General features: G+C 43.5%; 1 protein-coding gene, 2 non-coding genes and 1 pseudogene across 3 annotated transcripts in view; 2 read left to right on the top strand and 2 right to left on the bottom strand.

The window, feature by feature from the left end:
* Positions 1-3439: 3439 nt before the first annotated feature.
* On the bottom strand, positions 3440-3603 carry LOC116633380. Its single transcript, XR_004299666.1, has one exon. It is a non-coding gene; the product is annotated as a U1 spliceosomal RNA (small nuclear RNA).
* Positions 3604-7215: 3612 nt separating this feature from the next.
* Positions 7216-7643, top strand: LOC116632617 (annotated as a pseudogene).
* Positions 7644-10667: 3024 nt separating this feature from the next.
* Positions 10668-10831, top strand: LOC116633392. Its single transcript, XR_004299677.1, has one exon. It is a non-coding gene; the product is annotated as a U1 spliceosomal RNA (small nuclear RNA).
* A 3017-nt stretch (positions 10832-13848) lies between these two features.
* The window catches only part of SNX6 (sorting nexin 6), a 55383-nt gene continuing 45380 nt past the window's right edge, over positions 13849-23851 (bottom strand). Inside the window, exons 12-14 of the mRNA XM_032404934.1 lie at positions 22548-22707; positions 22373-22458; positions 13849-14552 (exon numbers count right to left, since the gene is read on the bottom strand). Coding sequence (XP_032260825.1) covers positions 14499-14552; positions 22373-22458; positions 22548-22707 — 300 coding nt within the window. The 3' untranslated portion in view covers positions 13849-14498. The remainder of the gene's footprint in view (positions 14553-22372; positions 22459-22547; positions 22708-23851) is intronic.

Raw genomic sequence — 23851 nt, forward strand, 5'->3', positions numbered from 1 at the left:
GGGGCAGGGAGGCGGGGTGCGGGGCGGGCGGCGAGGGTGTCAGGACCAGGATGGGAGATCCGAGAAGCCTGGTCTCCCAGCTCTGGGCAGTCGAGGGCCCAACTAGAGAGTGACCCCACCTTCCCTTAAGCGAAAAGGAAGTTTCAGTCTATTTTGTTTTAGCTAGCTCATCCACACTGGAGAGATTATTATGAGGACATTTCCCCCTCCTGAAAATGTGTCCTATACGATTAATGAGGTTGAAGCTAGCAGAAAATTTAAAGCTTGTTTTTCAGAGAACAGTTTCTCCCTCTAACCCCACTAACAAATCTACTAGCTGTCTCTGCAGAAGCCTGGATTCAAGGTCAACTAATATGGTTCTCTAGCCTCTGACCTATATTGCTAACCCAAGGTAACCAACCCAAGACCCCATCCAGTTTATACCAGCTCTTGGAGCATGCCCAGAGCCCCTTCTCCATATCCTAAGATAACCTCCTGATGTGAGGGGCTGAATTTTGCTTTTTTTCTGATGTTAAGTCTCCACGCAAAGTGAACATGGGGAGTATGTTACATACACACTTCCTAAAGGCGCATGCTCCATCTTTCCTCTTGCATAGTCATAAGTTTCTCTGCTCTTTTCATCAATATGTATGTAATGCAGCCCCTATGATTATAAAAAACTTGTTCTCTCCCCCTTCAGGGAAGCGGATTTGTGGCTTGCTCTCCAATCTCCTCCTTTGGCTGCCTCTCAAATAAGCCCCTTTCCTTACAGCATACCTGATGTCTCAGTGATTGGCTTTGTACGCATCAGGCAGATGGACTTGGGTCCAGTTACACTCCCCCGCCCCCCCCCTTAAGCGCTTAAGTATAGGATTTCCCCCAACCAACTTAACAAGGATCATTTTTTCATGGTATCTTCCTGAGTAAGCCTGTCATAAACTACTTCAATATATGAACTTCTTCAACATACACAAGTGAGCCTAGTAAAACCTAAAGGAGGGGCGCCTGGGTCAGTGGGTTAAGCGGCTGACTCTTGATTTTGGCTCAGGTCATGATCTCAGGGTGGTGGGATCTAGCCCCAAGTCTGGCTTGCCCTGGGCATGGAGCCTGCTTTATTTATTTATTTATTTATTTTATTTATTTATTTATTTTAAAGATTTTATTTATTTTTTTGACAGACAGAGACAGCGAGAGCAGGAATGCAAGCAGGGGGGAGTGGGAGAGGCAGAAGCAGGCTTCCTGCCGAGCAGGGAACCCGACGTGGGGCTCGATCCCAGGACCCTGGGATCATGACCTGAGCCGAAGGCAGACGCTTAACGACTGAGCCACCCAGGCGCCCCTGGAGCCTGCTTTAGATTCTCTCTCTCTACCTCTCCCTCTGCCCATCGCTGCCTCTTTAAAAAACAACAACAACAACAACAACAACAACAAACCAAAACACCCTAAAGGAAAATAACAGTCAAAGAAAGAAAGGAAAGTCTAACCTTGAAGACAGAAAACCAGGACGAAGTGCAAACTTCATCCACTGAGCAAATCATGCAGTGGCCAAGTACATAATGCTGCTAAAAGGGAAAGTATTTTAAAACACCTGAAAAAAAAACGTAAGTATACTATTATGTTTTCTAGTCTATTCACAATTGCCAAAACATTCCATTTAATCTGTTCAACTTTCTCTCTCTCTCTCTTTTTTTTTAGTAGGCTCCATGCCCAGTGTGGAGCCTAACACCGGGCTTTAACTCATGACCCTCAGATCAAGACCTGAGCTGAGGTCAGGAGTCAGAAGTTAAACCGACTGAGCCACCCAGGGGAGAATTTTGCCTTTAGATGGTGAGGCGGACACAATTTTTTAGACTGTAAACTGGTAACTTTCCTATCTCTGCTACTCTGTCCATGGAGAGGTGGGTCTATTTCTTCCCCTGGAAACTGGAATGTAGTGACTTGCTTGACCAATCGAATGTGGCAAAAGTGTTGTTCAGGGAATTCTGAGACTCGGTCAGGAGAAATTTTACCGCTTCCATTTGGGTCTCTGGGAACCCTGTCTGGGAGACTTGAGATACCATGTAAGAAGGCTGACTACTTTGAGGCTGCTATGTTGTGAGGAAGTCCAAGGCTTTGTGGAGAAAGATGCATAGAAAGAGAGATGCATAGCTAGTCCCTAGCTGCTTCAATCTCAAACTGAGGCCCCAAACACAGGGAGCAGAGTAATGCCTGCCAAAGTTGCATACTTGTGCTCAAAATAGATGACTGTTACTGTTTCAAAGCTCTCAGGTTTTGGGGTGGTGTTTTTGTGCCGTGCTAGAGAATGGAACAGGGAGACAGAAGCAAGCAAACAAGTAATATGAAGTAGAAGAGGAAAAAAAAAAAGTGGTTAAGGGATAGAGAAGATGGGATGGAGAGAAGGGACTGGGGTTGAGGGCTTAAAGGTTTTGACAAGGGAGTCAAGGAAAGCCTCTCTGCTACATACTCCTACTTTTCTTTGCTTGCTCATCATGTGCACACAAAACTCCCCAACAGCCACTCCAAAATGGCAGTCTCATTTGGCAATTCCCTGAGTTTATTTGTCCTGTTGTAGGTCCTAGGACCATAGCCAACTCCTTAGAACCCCTAACTCTCGATTTTAAGTTTATGGGAATCAGTAAATAATGACCCAATTTTGAGGAGCAGAACGAACATACTGTAAAGGCATATCCCCCTGAGGAGAGCCATGAGTCCCAGAAAAGAGAAAATGGGCTCCCCAACAGGTACCTCCTCGACATCACTGTGACTCGGGGAGAGTGTTCTACTTCTCAAAAAAGTTGGGTGGAACAACAGTTGAAAACCAGAGAAATCCATGGCATGTGAATGGTACATTATCCCATACGAGTTCAAAGCAGAGAAACATCCCCTACAGAGGGAGAATCTGAAAAGGCATTGTAGAAAACGTACAGAGTGAGTTCCCATTACTGCAGCATCTCATGGCTGAAAGGTATCCTAAAAGGTGGGACTCTCTGGGTGGGTAGTGGTTTTGGGAGACACGCTAGATGGGATCTGAAAAGCTTGTTACAGTACCCGGAACCAGGCAGGGCAAAGAGTTCAAACCGGCACTGGTGTTTTCTTCTCTCTCGACTCCAGAAAACCCAGAGAATCTTGATCTGTTTTGGGAACCCCAAGCGGTGGGCAGAGAAGGGTCAACGGAGCCAACTAGCAGCATAGCTCTCGTTGCTGGTATCCACCGGTTGCTGAAGTCCGGGAACACGTACCTACGCCATAAAGAAAAGAAACATGGAGCAACTAACACGATATTGATACAAATTATACTCAAGCGCCAACTTGAAAAGTCTAACTATATTGAGTAAAATTATTTTATTTCTAAGCCTCAAAAGTACTAACGACAAAAACCTACCACCACAACAATAACGGTATTTAAAAAAACCACATCAACAAAACTAAACAAACCTTTTTTTTAGTAAACAGGAATAAACAGGGGAAAGCGCGAACGCAGTCCCCCACTACCACAAATTATGCAGTCGAGTTTCCCACATTTGGGGAAATCGCAGGGGTCAGCACATCCGGAGTGCAATGGATAAGCCTCGCCCTGGGAAAACCACCTTCGTGATCATGGTATCTCCCCTGCCAGGTAAGTATGCATTGGTCGCTCGCCTCGACGCTCACCCCCGCGCTCGCCCCGCTCCTTACACACGGTCACTTCCCTCCCGCCGCCCCCGCGACCCCCGCGCCCCGCACCACCCCCGTCGCCACCTCACTCGCCCGCACAACCCCGCGGGCGCCTTCGCCTGGCCCCACGCGGGACCCGCGCGCCCGGGCGGGGCGGGCCCGGCAGCCTCTGCGCGCCTGCTCCTCTGCATACGCCACGCCCTCGTCGTGACGTCCCGATGCTGGTGTTTCGCACCCCTGGGGGTTGAAAATAGAGGACTTAGGAGAGATCTACTCTGATTTTTCAAGCTAAAATGAACTTTATAGTTTTGTTCTTTGTTGGTTTTGTTTTTTAAAGTAATCTCTACACCCAGCGTGGGTCTTGAACTCCACCCGCAGGCGCATTCTGTACTCGCTGATCCAGGCAGGCGACCCATACTAGTTTGTAGTTTAAATTTAGACTGAGGCGTTTGATTTTCTCACCATCTTTTTCTAACCTTTTTCCCACTGAGAAATCACCGTATTTGGGCTAGTCAGCTCCCCGTGGGTTTCTACTTTTACCTTTTCTTTGGCTGACCAGTGGCCTCAAGCAGGTTAGGGCAGATTTGCTTGACTTGTAGGTTTCCCTATGTATGACATGTTAACTATGTTAAGTGAAAAAGATAAAGTCCAAAAATATATGTAGTATGCTATCGTTTGTCTAGGAAAAATGTGAAAACAAGAAAATTATAGTCTTGCAAAAAGAAACACAAAACTGGGGCGCCTGGGTGGCTCAGTTGGTTAAGCGACTGCCTTCGGCTCAGGTCATGATCCTGGAGTCTCGGAATCGAGTCCCGCATCGGACTCCCTGGTCAGCAGGGAGTCTGCTTCTCCCTCTGATCCTCCCCCCTCTCATGTTCTCTCTCTCTGTCTCATTCTCTCTCTCAAATAAATAAATAAAATCTTTAAAAAAAATTAAAAAAAAAACAACACAAAACTAATAAGTAAACCAGAACTGATGATAGTAAGGGGAGGGGGGTGTGAATGGAAGGAGAGAGTGATGCTTTATTGAGTGTACCTTCTTTGTAATTCTGACTTTTGCAACTCTATTACTGTTTTACATATATTTTTTAATTGCAGGGGGAAAATTCCTAAAGTTGAATATGAGCATAACTGAATCTAACTATCTCAGATGAATAGTGTAACCACACTGAAATAGAAAAAAATAACCAACTGAAATGACTTTTGGACACAGTACATTGACTATACACATCTTCAAGTCTAAAGACAAGAAGTGCAAACAAATACTGAACTGTCCCATAGTAGGTTTGTATTTCATAGCTACCGGGTTGTAACAATTCTGTACTAATGTTGCATGTATTGTAGGATTGAGCTAATGAGTAAATGGGTGTTGGGGAGTCAAGGTTCTCACGGCTGGAGAAAAGAGATGCAAATATGGAATGGTGGAGGGCAAGAAGAAACTATGTATGTTTAACTGAAAGTTGGAATTGAAGGTATCGGTCTGGGCTCATTATTTTTTAGTAGATACAGATAGGTGTAGGAAACTGTTTACCTCTATTCACTAAAGAGGACTAGAAGCAAAGACAGTAGCATTAAGCATACTTACTGCCATGATATTGCTTTCTAAATGCCATTGTCCACTAAAAAGAACCAGGCCTCTTTGGAGAAATAGATAATTTTCAGGGGTCAAGAAAAGTACAAAATGGCCTGTGGGAAACAGAACACCACAATGACCACTGGTGCATGTTCATTCAGACTCTGAGATCTCTGAGAAAACTCGAGATTGCAGGGTTAAAAATAACCCGAAAGGATCAGAGTGAAATGCCCTTGGGATGTGTGTGGTCTGTTCTAAAGTACACAGCAGATGTTTTGCAGATAGGAAGCCAGCTGTAAACAGCACACTGTGCGCTCCCTTCTGTGTTCTCTTATCCTGTGTTAAGGTCCGAGTACAATGGTGTTTACAATTAATCGATCACAGCCAGTTACAGATTTCTTTATTCCTTCTCCACTCCCACTGCTTCACTTAACTAACCCTGGGTACGTGGAAGAATGTGCCTTACTAAGCCCCTGCTGTAAATCATTATAGATCTGTATCATTGTAGAAGGTATATTAGATTATGGAAAATAAACCTTGGGACCTCGGGCTGTTTGCTTGGGGTCCCCTGTGCCTCGCTATACTGTCGTCTCTTTTTCTCAGTTCCTTCGGCGCCCCAGGTCCCCGACTCTCTGAGGTCGACAATGGCCCCGGAACATCTTTTGCCAGAAGATAAGGAAATGCTCCAAAAATTTAATGGACATGTCGAAAGGACATAGTAGCCACCCTGCACTTGATCTTAGCCAAAAAGCCGAGAAGCGATCCACAGTAGCCACCCTGAAGGGGCTTTCATAGGCCCAATCTGGGAACATTTGAACATCAAAATAAATTTAAAAACAGTTATGGGTCACAAACAACAGAATAAAATAACAACCATGGGGGTGCCTGGGTGGCTCAGTTGGTTGGGCATCTGCTTTCTGCTCAGGTCATGGTCCTGGGGGTCCTGGGATTGAGCCCTGCTCGGTGGGGAGCCTGCTTCTCCCTCTCCCTCTGCCTGCCCCTCCCCCCTGCTTGTGCTCTCTTTCTCTCTCTCTGTCAAGTAAATAAAATCTTAAAAAAGAAATAACAACCATGAGTTCATACTGATAGTACATAGGGAAGGAGGGAAAGTTCTTTCTTTCAATACAATGCCAACTAATACATGAAGAATGAATGATGGAATTAGAAAGTCAACATTTGTAGGGGCGCCTGGGTGGCTCAGTCGTTGGGCGTCTGCCTTCAGCTCAGGTCATGGTCCCAGGGTCCTGGGATCGAGCCCCGCATGGGGCTCCCTGCTCAGCGGGAAGCCTGCTTCTCCCTCTCCCACTTCCCCTGCTTGTGTTCCCTCTCTCTCTGTGTCTCTCTGTCAAATAAATAAAATCTTAAAAAAAAAAGGGGGGGGCGCCTGGGTGGCTCAGTCGTTGGGCGTCTGCCTTCGGCTCGGGTCAGGGTCCCCGGGTCCTGGGATCGAGCCCCGCATCGGGCTCCCTGCTCGGCTGGAAGCCTGCTTCTCCCTCTCCCACTCCCCCTGCTTGTGTTCCCTCTCTCTCTGTGTCTCTCTCTGTCAAATAAATAAAATCTTAAAAAAAAAAGAAAGAAAATCAACATTTGTCAATTATGATGCAAGAGTCATCAATGGATGCTAAAAAATATTGTGTTAGGCGTGCCTGGGTGGCTCAGTCTGTTAGGTCTCCAACTCTTAGTTTCGGCTCAGGTCATGATCTCGTGGGTGTTGATATCAAGCCCCCCCCCCCCCATGGGCATCCACACTCAGCGGGGAGTCTGCTTGAAGATTCTTTTCCTCTGCCCCGCCCCCCTGCTTGCTGTGGCCAAGCGGACTCCCCGCTGAGTGCAGAGCCGGGTGGGGGGCTCGAGCCCACGACCCTGAGGTCATGACCTGAGCCAAAACCAGGAGTTGCGGTGTTCGCAGCCGCCGCTGCAACGCCGTAGCTCGCCAACGCCAGCGCCGCCTCTAGGTCGCCGAGCTCCAGCCGAAGGAGAAGGAGGGTAAGTAAGGAGGTTTCTGTACCATGGCTCGTGCAAAGCCGACTGCCCGCAAATGGACCCGTGGTAAAGCACCGAGGAAAGCAACTGGCTACAAAAGCCGCTCGCAAGAGTGCGCCCTCTACTGGAGAGGTGAAGAAACATCATCGTTACAGGCCTGGTCCTGCGGCACTCCGTGAAATTAGACGTTATCAGAAGTCCACTGAACTGATCCGCAAACTTCCTTTCCAGCGTCTGGTGCGAGAAATTGTTCAGGAATTCAAAACAGATCTGCGCTTCCAGAGTGCAGCTATTGGTGCTTTGCAGGTGGGCCTCTTTGAAGACACCAACCTGTGTGCTATCCATGCCAAACGTGTCAGAATTATGCCAAAAGACATCCAGCTAGCGCGCCGCATACGTGGAGAACGTGCTTAAGAATCCACTATGATGGAAAACATTTCATTCTTTAAAAAAATTTTTTTTTCTCTTCTTCCTGTTATTGGTAGTTCTGAACGTTAGATATTTTTTTTCCCATGGGATCAAATGTACCTAAGTATATGATTGCAAGTGGAAAAATAAGGGACAGAAATCAGGTATTGGTAGTTTTTTCATTTTCATTTGTGTGTGAATTTTTAATATAAATGTGGGGACATATAGCATTAATGCAAGTCAAAATATTTCAGTGAAGGGGCACCTGGGTGGCTCAGATGGTTAAGTGTCTGCCTTCGGCTCAGGTCCTGATCCTGGGGTCCTGGGATCGAGCCCCATATCGGGCTCCTGGCTCAGCGGGGAGCCTGCTTCTCCTTCTCCCTCTGTCTCACCCCCTGCTCATGCTCTCTCTCTCTGTGTCTGTGTCTCAAATAAATAAATAAAATCTTAAAAAAAAATGTTTCAGTGAACACCTTTCAGCAGTTCAACTTTATAGCAATTATAAATAAAACTGTTAAATTTTTCTGGACAATGTGAGCATTTGGATTTTTTTAAAACAAGTAAATTTCTTATTGACGGCAACTAAATGTTGTTTGTAGCATTTTTTTTTTGAAGATCTTATTTATTTATTTGACAGAGAGAGATACACAGCAAGAGAGGGAGCACAAGCAGGGGGAGTGGGAGAGGGAGAAGCAGGCTTCCCGCTGAGCAGGGAGCCCAACATGGGGCTCCATCCCAGGACCCTGGGATCATGACCTGAGCCGAAGGCAGACGCTTAACGACTGAGCCACCCAGGTGTCCCTGTTTGTAGCATTTTTATCATACAGTAGATCCATCCATTCGCTATACTTCTCTGAGTTGTCCTACATGCAAGTACATGTTTTTAATGTTGTCTGTCTTCTGTGCTGTTCCTGTAAGTTTGCTATTAAAATACATCAAACTATAAACAAACAAACAAACAAAAAACACAAGAGTTGACACTTAACCGACTGAGCCACCCAGGCTCCCCTAAGTAATCAATGTTAAGACTACTAATAATTGAACAAACTGACTTCATGTGCCTCCAAATGTGATGCCCAGAGGAGGGCACTATTAATTTGTTAGGTCTGTCATAATAAAGTACCACAAATTAGGTGGCTTAAAAGAACAGAAATGTGTTCTCTCTCATTCCTAGTTCTGGAAGCTAGAGGTCCAAAAGCAAGGTGCCAGCAGGGCCATGCTCTCTCAGACTTTGAGTAGAATCTTTCCTTGCCATTTCCTAGCTTCTGGTGGTGACAGTCAATCCTAGGCTTGCAGCTACATCACTAAAATCTCTGCTTGTGTCATCACATAGTGTTCTGTCTGCAAGTATCTTTACATGGCATTTTTTTCTTACAAGGAAAACAGTCACGTTGGATCAGGGCCTACTCTAGTGACCTCACCTTAAGTGGATGGTACCTGCAAAGATATTATTTCCAAATAAGGTCATGTTCATAGGTACCAGGGCTTAGGACTTCAACATATTTTGGGGAGGGACATGAGCAAACCCATAAAAGACAGTATCATTTATGTGGTCTTCATGTCAAAAATGCATACCTGAGGGGCGCCTGGGTTGCTCAGTCGGTTAAGCGTTTGCCTTTGGTTCGGGTCATCATCTCAGGATCCTGGGATCAAGCCCCGCATCAGGCTCCCTGCTCAGTGGGGAGCCTGCTTCTCCCTCTCGCTCTCCCTCTGTGCGCGCTCTCTCTCTCAAATAAATAAATAAAATCTAAAGAAAAAATGCATACCTGAATGTACTTACGAGGAAACAGGACAACTCAAAAACTGAAGGATATTCTATAAAATAACTGGCCTGTAGTCTTCAAAAATGCCTACATAATGAAATGCAAAGAATTACATGAGAGCTATTTCAGATTAAAGTAGGTTAAACAGACATGACAACTGAATGCAACACATGATTTTGAATTTTCCTTAGCTATAAAGGACATTACTGGGACAATTAATGGAAATGGAATAATGCTTGTAGAGTAATAATATTGTATCAATGTGAATTTCTTGATTTTGATAATTCTCCTTTTTTCAATCAAAAAGGATGCTTTACTACGTTTCCTTGGATCTTTTTGCTACTAGAACCTCAGGGAAGCCTTTGCTGACCCTATAATCTCCAGTCCTGTCTCTTGCCTTGCTTTGCTCCAGAGCAGCGATCACTCGGTGATATATAACAGTTCATTTTGCTCATATCTGCAGAGGATATTTAAATTTACCTCCACTTGATATCCAGAAAGGATCTTCTTGTATAGAAGAAGAAAAGACAAATCTAGGCAGCCTGAAAGAGGTAACCTAACCCCGCAGGATGGAAATCTGACATTTCTGTTCATTTGGTTTTCCAGAGACCATTCAACACCCTCCCCAGTCCACGCATCTACTCTGTGAACGGACTCCCTGCCCTGATGCTCTCTGTTCAAATGTTCTTTCAGTGTTGCAAGATTAGGTTACCACGTAACCTGAAAGGTCATAATGAGGGTTAAAACAATTTTATGTTAAATTGGTGACAAAACTCTCATCTTGGTATTTAACGTTTAGTTGACTCTCTGTTGCATATTGCGTGCAATTTTTGCTGAAAGGAAGGTGAGACCAAACCCGAGCCCGACTAACCCACTCCCAATGGGGCCTCCAACTTCTGGGCGCCTCGGGACCCCGCCTTCTCGGGTCTCCCCTGCAGGTCCTGACACCCTCGCCGCCCGCTCCGCACCCCGCCTCCCTGCCCCCCAGGCATCCGCGGTCTCCGCGAGGACTAGGACGGCCGGTGTCCCAGAGCGGGAGACGGGGCTCGGGGGACGTCACGACGAGGGCGTGGCGTATGCAGAGGAGCAGGCGCGCAGAGGCTGCCGGGCCCGCCCCGCCCGGGCGCGCGGGTCCGGCGTGGGGCCAGGCGAAGGCGCCCGCGGCGGGTGTGCGGGCGGGTGGGGTGGCGGCGGGGGTGGTGCGGGGCGCGGGGGTCGCGGGGGTCGCGGGGGCGGCGGGAGGGAAGTGACCGTGTGTAAGGAGCGGGCGAGCGCGAGCGTGAGGGCCGAGGCGGGGCAAGCAAAGCATACTTACCTGGCAGAGGAGATACCATGATCACGAAGGTGGTTTTCCCAGGGCGAGGCTTATCCATTGCACTCCGGATGTGCTGACCCCTGCGATTTCCCCAAATGTGGGAAACTCGACTGCATAATTTGTGGTAGTGGGGGACTGCGTTCGCGCTTTCCCCTGGTTTTTGTACTTCAATAACAGTTTTTGCAGGGTTCGCGGCCTTGTTCGAGAGCGTTTTTCAAAGTTCTCGGTGTGTTTTTACTATTACTTGCTGTCGTTTTGATTGAGAGCTTTTTAGGTAGTTTTATGATGTTTTACGTAATGCCCGGTTTGCGGTTAGAAATCTTGGTACTTTTTCATAGAACTTTTAAGTTTATAGTTTTTTACAAGTAAAAATATAGTGTCGAAAACAAGTGTTTGTTGAGTGGGTGGTAGGTAACCACGTTCAGGTGGTTCCGTGCTTAAATGGAGCATTGAAAAACTCAAATAGAGTTTGTTTGGCGGGATGGTTTATAATGCCTTGAACCACTCCGATTCCCCCGCTCCCCCGCCAGTTTCTTTTTGAACCGGCCTTGTCTTACTCTAGTTTATTTCTTCAAAGTGATCAGTTTGAGCTCAACTTCTGTAGTTTTGCTACAGTACATTAATATTGTATAAGCTTTTCCAAACTAGGTGCAGACATTTTGCCCAGTCTATAAAGCTCACTGACCTGACCCTTTTTTTTCCCTTTCCTTTCAAAATTTTAATTCAATTAACCTATAATGCATTATTGGTTTCAGAGGTACAGGTCTGTGCTTCATCAGTCTTAATATAATACCCACTGCTCATGACATCACATGCCCTCCTTAATGTCCAACCTCCAGTTACCCCATTCATCAATCTCCCTCCCCTACAGCAACCCTGTTTGTTTCCTATGATTAAGAGTCTCATGGTTTGTCTCCCTCTCTGGTTTAGTTTTCTTTTTTCCTCTCTTCCCCTATGACCCTGTTTTGTTTCTTAAATTCCATATATCAGTGAGATCATGTAATTGTCTTTCTGATTGACTTATTTCACTAAGCATAAAACCCTCTAGTTCCAGCCATGTCCTTGCAAATGGCAAATTTCATCTTTTTGATGGCTGCGTAATACTCCATGTATATATACACCACTTCTTTATCCATTCATCTGTCAATGGACATCTGGGCTCTTTCCATAGTTTGGCTATTGTGGACATTGCTGCTATAAACACTGGGGTGCAGGTGCCCCTTCTGATCACTACATTTGTATCTTTGGGGTAAATACCTAGTAGTGCAATTGCTGTGACCCACTTTCTTCTGCAATTTCCTTTCTTGCCATCTTCCACCCTCACCACGTAAAACCCACAACCTTCATTCCCCTGGTTCCCACCCCACTGTTCACACCCTGGGTCATTCTCACTGCCTAGGTCGCGTTCTTCCTGTCATAGTGTCCCCTGTAGGAAACCCGATAGCAGGGCTTTGTCTCTGCTACCGGGTGTCCTCCTGTTTCTCCTTTGTGCCCCTAGGCATACGACAGCCAATAAATGTTAAATGAATGCCACAGCTCAAGAGCAGTGAAACCAAGGCTGGCTGTTTTTGTTTTTTTTTTTAATCAGGAACTAGCAGTAAACTATGGAATATTTCAATTGTTCTGGAGGTACGAAGTAGAATCTCTCCTGAAGTAGGTCCTTGAGGAAGTAATATACGTTATCTTAGTGTTTTATGAGAAGGCCCTTGCATAGTGTAGTCAACTCATTTATAGGTGTATTTATTAAGCACCCTCCCACACATGCTCTAATATGTAACTGCTGCTTCCAGTCTACCCCCGCCCACACACACACTGTAAAAATGTAAACCAGGGACCAAGGGATGTACGAAGCACTCTCCTACCCCTTTCCCCAAAAAGACCTTTTTGGTACAGATTAGCTGATGGCTATGTGGAACACTGTATATAGCTTTCTGCCCTGTACTTGCTATTTTGATTTTTTTAAAAAAGACTTTATTTGAGAGAGAGAGTGAGCATGAGCAGGGGGCAGGGAGAGGGAGAAGAAGCAGGCTCCCCCGTTGAGCAGAGGGATCCAGGACCCTGGATCATGACCTGAGCTGAAGGCAGATGCTCAACCAACTGAGCCACCCAGGCGCCCTGTGTACTCACTATTTCTTAGCATTTACACAGCATCTTCACATTTCCAAAGCACTGTACCAATGTTTATTAATCCTCACAACACCCCTGTGAGGTAGGTCAATATGTCCTTTGTAGTAGAGAAACTGAGGCAGACAGAGGTCAAGCGAACCTGCCTGAGGCCACAAGGGCAGCCAGCGAAGGGACTGCACCGGAATCCAGAAGCTAGGGCTCTCTGGCCCATGTTCACCCACTGGAGAGCATCGCACGGGCATATTTTCACCAGGGAAGGAGACATGAAGGAGGACAAAACACAGAGATTTCTCAGGCAACAGAAAAATCAAGTTCAAATGGCATCAGGGAACAACATCAGTGAAAGAACATTAACCAGCACACCAGTAAGGCAAGAGAACATGCAAGGCCGGAATCACGGTGACTACCCTTAAGACCTAAACCAGGGTTTGGGAAAATTTAAACGAGGGGTGACCAACCCAAATGCTTGTGGTTTCCAACTGGAAGAGATGTTAGTGAAAAAAATCAAACCACACAACCTAATTTTAAATTAGAAATGACTTGATGTTAATTTACATTAAAAAGACCAGTAATATTTGGAATTGACTACTGACAATTAGTATCCTTTTTGTACCCTTTTTAGTCCAAATATTCCAATTTTTCCCCCACCGACAAATGCTGTTCCCTATATACTCTTTCTCTCTACGTACCAATTTATACACTAGTATAACGATCAAGTGGGCTCAATGGCACGTCTCACGGTTCCTTGGCTGAGCTAGAGATAGAATTCAGGAAACCATAACAGACTGTTCTGTCTGCTCCTGTGTTTTAGAAATGGCTGTTTCTAACTTGCCTCTGCTCAATTCCACCTTCTATAAAAGGCTAAAAGCACACAGAGAAGCAGTTCATCCTTTTGTAAAGGGACTTGATAAACTTCATTCAATATGCCATTTAAAAAAAGAAAAAGGAAAAACTAAGACCTGCACTGTAAAGCAGAATAAAGGAGTAGATTTATTATAGCTACTCCAAATTTTAGAGTGATACAATGACCACAGAGTTAAAAACTATCACTGTTATCACTTTATTTGATAATAGTTGGTTTAGTCTACAAGTTTAAGGCAAACATACTAATGCATTTGCTTTTCATCAGAAATCATACTTATAAAGATTACATAAAATCTGTCCCAAAACTTCTAAGAAATGTTCATTAATTAAAAATAAGTCCGATTAAGATGCTTTACCAGGATACATGAATGAACTAAGGTGGTATACAATGTTTTTTAAAAACAAAATTCAAAAAAAGGTAAGGGCAATCTTTATCTTGTTTGAACATGTGTTTTTAAAAGGGTTAAACTTCAGAGAGTACTTAAAAGTAAGTAAGACTGGCAGCCAGAAGGAATACTATTCATAAAATAAACACAGTTACAGAGGCTACTTAAAACAAGCCTGAACTTGGGGCTTCGGGAGAGGAGGCGCGCACGGCGAGGGCCGACGGCCACAAGGGGCGCACAGGTGCAGGGGCGCGGCGTCCCACCGCGCACGCTGGCAGAGCCCAGGGACGGCGCCGCTCCGTGGTTTCTCGGAAAAAAGGAGAGTAGATGCACTTTGACGGCTGTTTCTTTTGTTTCCAGTGAGCAGTAAATGCTTAATACCATTAAGAAAACAAAAATAAAATCTGAAGGAAGGCAGCCCTTTTTAACTGTAGGTGGAGTGTGGCTTATGTGTCTCCGTTGAACACCGCCAAGCAGTTCTGCAGCAGCTGTAGGTTACCCTAAAAAGAGGGAGAATAAACGGTGACGCTCAGAGAGCCTGGAAGAATTGTACTGAAAATATACAGCACTAGAAATCACGTAACTTTAAATTTATTAAGACAACAGAATTTGGGTAACAGCTACTCATTATACAGAAATAACTGTTTAAAGACATAAAATTATATACTTGGTTTCATGTACAATATTTTCCACATACCAGATTCTTCAGGAAATTTCCACCTAGACCAATATTATTGTTTGGAATTACCTGGCATGATCTAATGAGAGATAAAATATGCTCTTTGTGTCCAAGTTATACTACTGAACTTTTTTTTGAAAAGATTTATTTATTTTGAGAGAGAGAGAGAGAGCAGGGGGAAAGGGAGAGAGAATATCAAGCACACTCTCCGCTGAGTGCAGAGCCCCACACGGGGCTCAATCCCATGACCTGAGATCATAACCTGAGCCAAAATCAAGAGCCAGACGTCCAACCCACTGAGCCACCCAGGTGCCCCTGAACATTTCTGACTGTAAGCCATTAAAATATGTGTATTATATTACATGATTATATAATGTATAACATATATAATGTATATTTTAATGACTAAAGTGATACGTTATAGCAATTTTTATAAAAATAGTAATAAGAGGGGCACCTGGGTGGCTCAGTCAGTTAAGTGACCAACTCCTGATTTCGGCTCAGGTCATGACCTCACGATTATGAGATCAAGCCCCGCATCAGGCTCATGCTGGGTGGGGAGTCGGCTTGAGATTCTCTCTCTTCCTTTCCCTCTGCCCTTCCCCACCCTCATGATCTCTCTCTCTCTCAAAAAAAAAAAAAAAGGTAAGTAATAAGATCACATACAAAAGTATTCTATAAAATGCAGACCTGGGGGTGCCTGGGTGGCTCAGTCAGTTAAGCGGCTGCCTTCAGCTCAGGTCATGATCCCAGGGTCCTGGGATCGAGCCCCACATCAGGCTCCCTGCTCAGTGGAGAGCCTGCTTCTCCCTCTCCCTGCCGCTCTGCCTACTTGTGCTATCTCTCTGTCAAATAAATAAATAAATAAAAATCTTTTAAAAAAATAAAATAAAATGCAGACCTGTGTAGCCATCTGTAAAACATGTGAACTGGCCTCCAAATTCAGATATGTGTAAAGACAAATATAAGCATATAGGTCACAACTATTTATTTATTAAGATTTTATTTCTTTATTTGACAGAGAGACACAGCGAGAGAGGGAACACAAGCAGGAGGAGTGGGAGAGGGAGAAGCAGGCTTCTGGCCGAGCAGGGATCCCGAAGCACAGCTCGATCCCAGGACCCCGGGACCATGACCTGAGCCGAAGGCAGATGCTTAAACAACTGAGCCACCCAGGCACCCCGGTTACAACGATTTATAAATGGGGGTGAAGGAAAACTTCTTCCTTAGAGTAGAAAGCCAACTAAAATGTATACAATGATGGAATTAGAAAATGACCATTTGGCAACCATCACAATAACTGACTCAGGGAAGTCATAACTGGATGCTAAAAACAATATAAGGCTGAAATGCTAATACTGTGGTCATTAGGTACATGCAGCTACAGAACATTTAAATTTCTGTTAATTGAAATTAAATAAAAACTCGGTTTGAATTTCTCGGTTGCACTACTCACATTTCAAGTGTTTGGCAGCCACATGTGGCTAGTGACCACCATACTGGACAGTGCTGATTATACAGTATTTCCATTATCACACAAAATTCTGTGGGACAGTGCTGGTTAAGTGCTGGGTATTTAATTGACATAGTCCCAAGTATCTCCCCACAGAATACTTAATTTCAAAGTGTAAAATAATAACTTTGCCACTGAGAAACCTGTAGACATCACTTTATTTTTTCTCTAAAGATTTCATTTATTTATTTGACAGAGAGAGACACAGCGAGAGAGGGAACACAAGCAGGGGGAGTGGGAGAGGGAGAAGCAGGCTTCCAGCCGAGCAGGGAGCCTGATGCGGGGCTCGATCCCAGGACCCCGGGACCATGACCTGAGCCAAAGGCAGACGCCCAACGACTGAGCCACCCAGGCGCCCCCGAAGACATCACTTTAACCAAATGATCAAGATCATACACTGCCAGTAAGGCAGCTAATCAACAGCATGTGTCTCTTGATCTGACGTAATAAGGAGGTCTGAGCAACACTTCTGTGGTATTTTTGCCGCAAGTGGAGAATCTAAACTCAATAATTAGACAAACCCAAATTGAGGGAGATTTTACAGACCTGTGCTTTTTAATAGTGTCCAATGTTATGAAATATGAAGATTCAGGAACTTTCCAGATTCAGGAAGTCTAAAAAGACGTGGCGGGGGGCGGTCAGGCTGGCTCAGTCAGTAGAGCATGTGACTTTCTTTTTTTAACCTTTTTTAAAAAAGATTTTATTCATTTATTTGACAGAGAGAGAGAGAGAGAGAGATCACACGTACAAGCAGGGGGAGGGGCAGGCAGAGGGAGACGCAGGCTCCCTGACACTGACGATCCCAGGGTCCTGGGATCATGACCTGAGCTGAAGGCAGACACTTAACCGACTAAGCCACCCAGGCGCCCTGTCTGTATTTGTGAAATTATCTTCTTACAGGTATATTCCTCAAGTGGGACTAAGTCGAAAGACACACATCCTTCATTTGACATACTGCCAATGCTCTCCAGAAGGGTGTGCACCAACCCACACACCCGCCAACAGGGCATGAGGACTCCACACCCTCATAGACAGTATCATCACTTCCTTTTTTTACATTTGATACATTTGACACTTTATTAATAAGGTATCTGAGACTATCTTCAAGGACACAAAAGTGACCTAACTACCTAATTTTCTGTTATAACCAGATTTCAATTACATGGCAAGACATACCCTAGTTATAATAAATGAAATCCAAAGTAGTTTCAAATCATCTGGCTCCAAGTTTAACTAATGTCTAATCTTTTTAGAATATTTCATATGGATTCCTGGGACTAACATGGGACTTTGTTCAGATTTACAAAATCATCAAGAAGAAACCTGAGACAAGAGAGCAGGGTTTCGGGGGCGCCTGGGTGGCTCAGTCGTTAAGCGTCTGCCTTCGGCTCAGGTCATGATCCCAGGGTCCTGGGATCGAGCCCCGCATCAGGCTCCCTGCTCCTCGGGGAGCCTGCTTCTCCCTCTCCCACTCCCCCTGCTTGTGTTCCCTCTCTGGCTTTCTCCCTGTCAAATAAATAAAAAAATCTTTAAAAAAAAAAAAAAAAAAAAAAGAGAGCAGGGTTTCTCAACCTTGGCACTTTTTTTTTTTTTAAGATTTTATATTTAAGTAATCTCTACACCCAATGTGGGGCTCAAACCTAAACCCTGAGGATCAAGAGTTGCATGCTCCACTGACTGAGCCAGCCAGGCGCCCCCTAATCTCGGCACTCCTGACATATTTTGGGCTGTGTAATTCTCTCTTATGGGGGCTGTCCTATGCACTGTAGAAAGTTTAGCAGCATCCCTGACCTCTACGCACTACATACCAGTACTATCCCACCCACCCTTAGTTTTGACTACCTAAGTGGGTAGAGACATTTCTACCCAAGAAATGTCTCCAGAAATTGCTGTCTCCCAGGAGGCAAAACTGCCTCTAGTTGAGAGCCACTGGACTAGAAGACCTATCAGAAATTTCAACACAGGGAACACTTTTCAGAAAGGATTTGAAAAGTACAATATCTGGAAGTCAGAGGCTGATATGAATCTATGTAGTAGGGGTCAGCAAACTTTTTCTGTAAAGGACTAAATATGTAGTAAACATTTTAGACTTTAGGGGCGCCTGGGTGGCTCAGTCGTTAAGCATCTGCCTTCGGCTCAGGTCATGACCCCAGGGTCCTGGGATCGAGCCCCGTGTTAGGCTCCCTGCTCAGTGGGGAGCCTGCTTCTCTCTCTCCCTGCTCATTCTCTCTCTCAAATAAATAAAATCTTAAAAAAAAAAAAAATTTTTAGATTTTGAGAGATATTTCATCTCTGTTTTAACTACTCAACTTTGCTATAGTAGTATGAAAGCAATCACAGACAAAGCATAAATGAATGAGCTTCGGTGTATCCTAATAAAACTTTATTTATAAATATAAATTTTGTAAAATTATCACATCATGATATTCTTTTGCCTTTTTTTTTTTTTTTAAGATTTTATTTGTCAGAGAGAGCACAAGCAGGGGGAGTAGCAAGCAGAGGGAGAGGGAGAAGCAGGCTACTTGCTGAGCAGGGAGCCCGATGCGGAGCTCGATCCCAGGACCCTGGGATCATGACCTGAGCCGAAGGCAGACTCTTAACCAACTGAGCCACCTAGGCGTCCCTCTTTTGCCTTTTCTTTTTTTTTCTTTTTTATTTATTTGACAGAGAGACACAGCGAGAGAGGGAACACAAGCAGGGGGAGTGGGAGAGGGAGAAGCAGGCTTCCAGCCGAGCAGGGAGCCCGATGGGGGCTCGATCCCAGGACCCTGGGATCATGACCTGAACCGAAGGCAGACGCTAAACGACTGAGCCACCCAGGCACCCCTATATTTATTCTTTTTAAAGAGGTTATAAACTATCAAGGATTTTGTTAATAAATTAAAGAGAGGCTGGCAAATTACAACCTATTTTTGTATAGCCTCTGAGCCAGGAATGGCGTTCTTATTTTTAAATGGTTATTTTTACTCCTTTATTTTATTATATTTTACTACTTTACCACTCCCCCTGCTTGTGTTCCCTCTCTCGCTGTGTCTCTCTCTGTCAAATAAATAAATAAAATCTTAAAAAAAAAACACAAAAAACAAATATAGTGAACATTAGAAACCAACACAGGTGCAGTAAGAATAAATCATGCCAGCTTTATCAAAACATTTTCTTTTGAGAGGGTTATTAGACCAGGAAATCATAACATGTATCTTGATTTTAGTGAGGAATTTGATACGTATATCCATCATGGATAAAGTGGAGAAAAAATGGTTGATGACAGTATAAGTAGGTGAATTCATAACTATCCAAATAACTACAACCAAATAATATTAATTAATAAGTTATTATCAGTTAGTATAGAAAGAAAGGAAGGGAACTAAAAATTTAGCCTTTTTGGGTTCTATGTACTTTTACAATTAGATGAACAAATATTGATTCCTTTGGTCCTGATCGATCCCTCCCTCCCTCTCTCTCTCTCTCTCTTTCTTTCTTCTTCCTTCCTTCCTCTCTCTCTCACTTTCTCTCTTTCTTTCCTTCCTTTTTTTTCTTTCCCTCTCTCTCTCTCTTTCTTTTTTTAAGAAGGCTCCACACCCAGTGTGGAGCCCAATGCAAGGCTTGAACTCATGGCCCTGAGATCAAGATTTGAGCTGAGATCAAGAGTCTGACACTTCACCCACTGAGCCACCCAGGCATCCCCTGATCAATCTTTTAAATTACAACTTAGATAAGGACACAAAAGGGAAGTTCATACAAATTACATATGTCTATCACTTTGGAGCAATAACCACTCTAATAGTCAAGTACTACTATATGATCAAATTAAAGTTTCCAAAGGATCTCATGCTAGGCTAAAACTAGCAAGCTAAAATTTAATAGACACAAATATGGTCTACAATTACATTTTAAAACTTAAATGCTCAGTAAATGAAGAAGTTCTAGAAACCTGTTGCACAACAATGTGAATATACTTACCACTGCTGAACTGCACACTTAAAAATGGTTAAGATGGTAAATTTTATGTGTTTTATACCACAAAAATGAAAAAGATTACTAAAAAAATGAAACACACAATTATAGGCTGGAGCTCAAGAAAAGACTTTGAAGAAGAAGAGAAGGTGTGACTATAGGCCAAAACAAGCTGGTACGAGATGGCACCTTAAACCCTTGTAACATATAAAGCACGCTGTAAGAAGAAATGTGCACAATAATCAGCCTGTGCACAGGGGCGCCTGGGTGGCTCCGTCGGTTAAGCGTCTGCCTTCGGCTCAGATCATGATCTCAGGGTCCTGGGATCGAGCCCAGCGTCGGGTTCCCAGCTCAGTGGGGGAGCCGGCTTCTCCCTCTCCCTCTGCTTGCCGATCTGCCTATCTGTGCTCTCTATGTCTCTGTCAAATAAATAAATAAAATCTTAAAAAAAAAAAAAAAATCAGCCTGTGTACAGAAGTGTTTCCATTTCCAGGTGTAATATTTTAAAACAGCAATGACAGGAGGTCAATAATATAAAAAGCTTATTGAAATGTATAAGATAAAAAATATTTAGCCCAAGGATATCTAGCCTGGAGGAGACTATATATACAGAATATAAACTATATAAATATTTGAGGGTAAACTGTAAGAGAAATTAAACTTATCTTTCTTAATTTAGATGACAAAACTTTGACCAATGTGTCAAAGTTACACAGAAGTAGATTTGTGTTCATTATGGGGTGCCCCAAAACTCTTAGTGCAGTTTTAAGCTTTTTAATGACTTTCAAAGTATAAATGCTATCAATATATCAAAAAATAAACACTTAAAATTTATTTAAATTTAATACTTATAGTTTGGGGAATTTTGAATATGTTTTTAGTTTTCAGTCCCTCTGAAGACAGCATATGTTAAATAAATTTTTAAGTTTATTTTTTTTAAGGAATTATTTATTTATTTGAGAGATAGAGCGAGAGAGTGGGGAAAGGGACAGAGGGAGAGGAAGAAAGAATCTCAAGCAGACTCCGCACTGAGCACAGAGCCCAACTCAGGGCTCGATCCCACAAACCTGAGATCATGACCTGAGCCAAAACCAAGAGTTGGACACCCAATTGACTGCACCACCCAGGCGCCCCTAAATTTTTTTTTTTTTTTAAGATTTTATTTATTTATTTGACAGAGGGAGACACAGTGAGACAGGGAACACAAGCAGGGGGGAGTGGGAGAGGCAGAAGCAGGATCCCCGCTGAGCAGGGAGCCCGATGCAGGGCTCGATCCCAGGACCCTGGGATCATGACCTGAGCCGAAGGCAGATGCTTAACGACTGAGCCACCCAGGCGCCCTAAATTTTTTTTATTAATGAGAGATTTATTTTTTTTAGCTAGTCAAAAAATGATACTGGTTTCCATATTAGGTACTAGAGTCTTGCAGAGCTGACCATTTAGAGAAACTGTAGATATTATTCTTGTTTGAATTAGATGATTTGTAAAATCCCTCTCAATTCTAAAATTCTCTAGTTTTAAAATTACAGTAAGGTTTGGGCCAACCTTTATCCTTTAAAAAAAAATAGAGATTTATTTATTTATTTTAGAGAGAGAGAGAGACAGAGAGAGAGAGAGAACACGAGCGGGAGGGAGAGAGAATCCCAAGTGGACTCCACGCTAAGCCAGGAGCCCAACGCAGGGCTCAATCTCCCAATGCCAAGATGACCACCTGAGCCAAAACCAAGAGCTGGATGCTCAACCAACTGAGCCATCCAGGCATCCCCGAAGCTTTCTATTAACTACAAGAAAGGGCTTAATTTGAAGTAAATAAACACTATAAAAAACCCTGGAAGAAGGATGTTTATTTCCTAAAACCAAGTTATTTTGAAGCAGTAAAATAACCTTCAAAAATTATAATTCCAATTGTAATTAATTCTAATTCAGGAATACTTCTTACAGTACGCCTGTAGAAGGAAACTGTCATTAAAGAATCATTATCAATTCCATAATGGACTCATTTCTTTCTTTCCTTTTTTTTAAAAGTAATCTCTATGCCTAACATGGGGCTCAAACTCATGAACCTGAGATCAAGAGTGACCTACTCTCCCAACTGAGCCGGCCAAGTACCCCATAACGGACTCATTTCTAAATTATAAGTCACTTAAATTATTAAACCTTTAATATGACAATACCTTTGCATGCTTCAGTTCTAACTCTGCCAGTTCCACTAAATTTTTCCTGAATGCAGCAACTCTTCTTGTCTTAAAATCTATAAGTTCTGTGAACAAAAGAAATTAGGATTAACTATTTAATTTATATAATATATTATAAAGTATACCTTATGATTAAAGGGTAAGGTAACAGTACCTTGTTTTGCAGATTCAGATATTTTTTCAAATTTCTGACAACATAATTGTTGGGATGTTTCAGCCTGCAGAACATCTTTATTTTTCGCTCTTGCTTTATCCAGTGCTTTATTAGCATTTTCATAATCCACTAGTGACCTAGATCTTCGATAGAGGAGATCCTATAAAAGAGAATGCTTCACAATAACATACGCTGCACGTTTCTAATAGTTACCCACAACCACCACTACCCCATCACCCCCATCATCATTAGAGTGAACACTTAAACCATGAATACCACACATGCCAGCTACTTTCTAAATGGTTTTTGTAACAGCTTTACTGAGATGAATTCACATACGTATAACTCAAAGTGCACAATTCAACGGTTTTTAGTGTGCTCGCACAATTGTATAACCATCACTACAATCAATTTTAAAACAATTTTGTCACCCAAAAGGAAACCCCATATTCATCAGCAGTCATTCTTCATGTCCTCTCACCCGCCCCCTCCCCCCCCACCTGCTTTCTGTCTCAACAGATTTGCTATTCTGGACATTTCATTAAAAAAAAAAAAAAAATGGAGGGGCGCCTGGGGAGCTCAGTTGGTTAAGCGACTGCCTTCGGCTCAGGTCATGATCCTGGAGTCCTGGGATCGAGTCCCGCATCGGGATCCCTGCTCGGCAGGCAGTCTGCTTCTCCCTCTGACCCTCCCCCCTCTCATGTGCTCTCTCTCTCTCAAATAAATGAATAAATAAAATCTTAAAAAAAAATGGAATCATATGTGGTCTTTTCTGTCTGGCTTTCTTTACTTAGCATAAAATTTCAAGTTCATTCATGTTATTGTGTAAACCAGTACTTCATTCCTTTTATTTCTAAATATTTCATTATATGGAAATGCCACATTGATTTATCCACTTATCAGCTGATAGACATTTGGTTTGTTTCCACATTTTGCCTATTATGAATAATGCTATTATGAACATTTGTGTATAAGTTTTTGTGTGAACGTGTTTTCCTTTCTCTTTCATATCTCATTACTTAGGAGTGGAATTGCTGGGTCACTTGGTAATTCTATGCTGAACCTTTTGAGAAACTGCCAGACTGTTTTCTTTTTTTTTTATTATTTTTTAAAGATTTTATTTATTTATTTGAGAAAGAGAGAATGAGAGAGAGAGAACACATGAGAGGGGATAGGGTCAGAGGACAAAGCAGACTCCCTGCCGAGCAGAGAGCCGGATGCGGGACTCGATCCAGGGACTCCAGGATCATGACCTGAGCCGAAGGCAGTCGCTTAACCAACTGAGCCACTCAGGCGCCCCCTGC

Source organism: Phoca vitulina, unplaced genomic scaffold (genome assembly GCF_004348235.1).
Source record: "Phoca vitulina isolate PV1807 unplaced genomic scaffold, GSC_HSeal_1.0 scaffold7, whole genome shotgun sequence".
Taxonomy (NCBI): domain Eukaryota; kingdom Metazoa; phylum Chordata; class Mammalia; order Carnivora; family Phocidae; genus Phoca; species Phoca vitulina.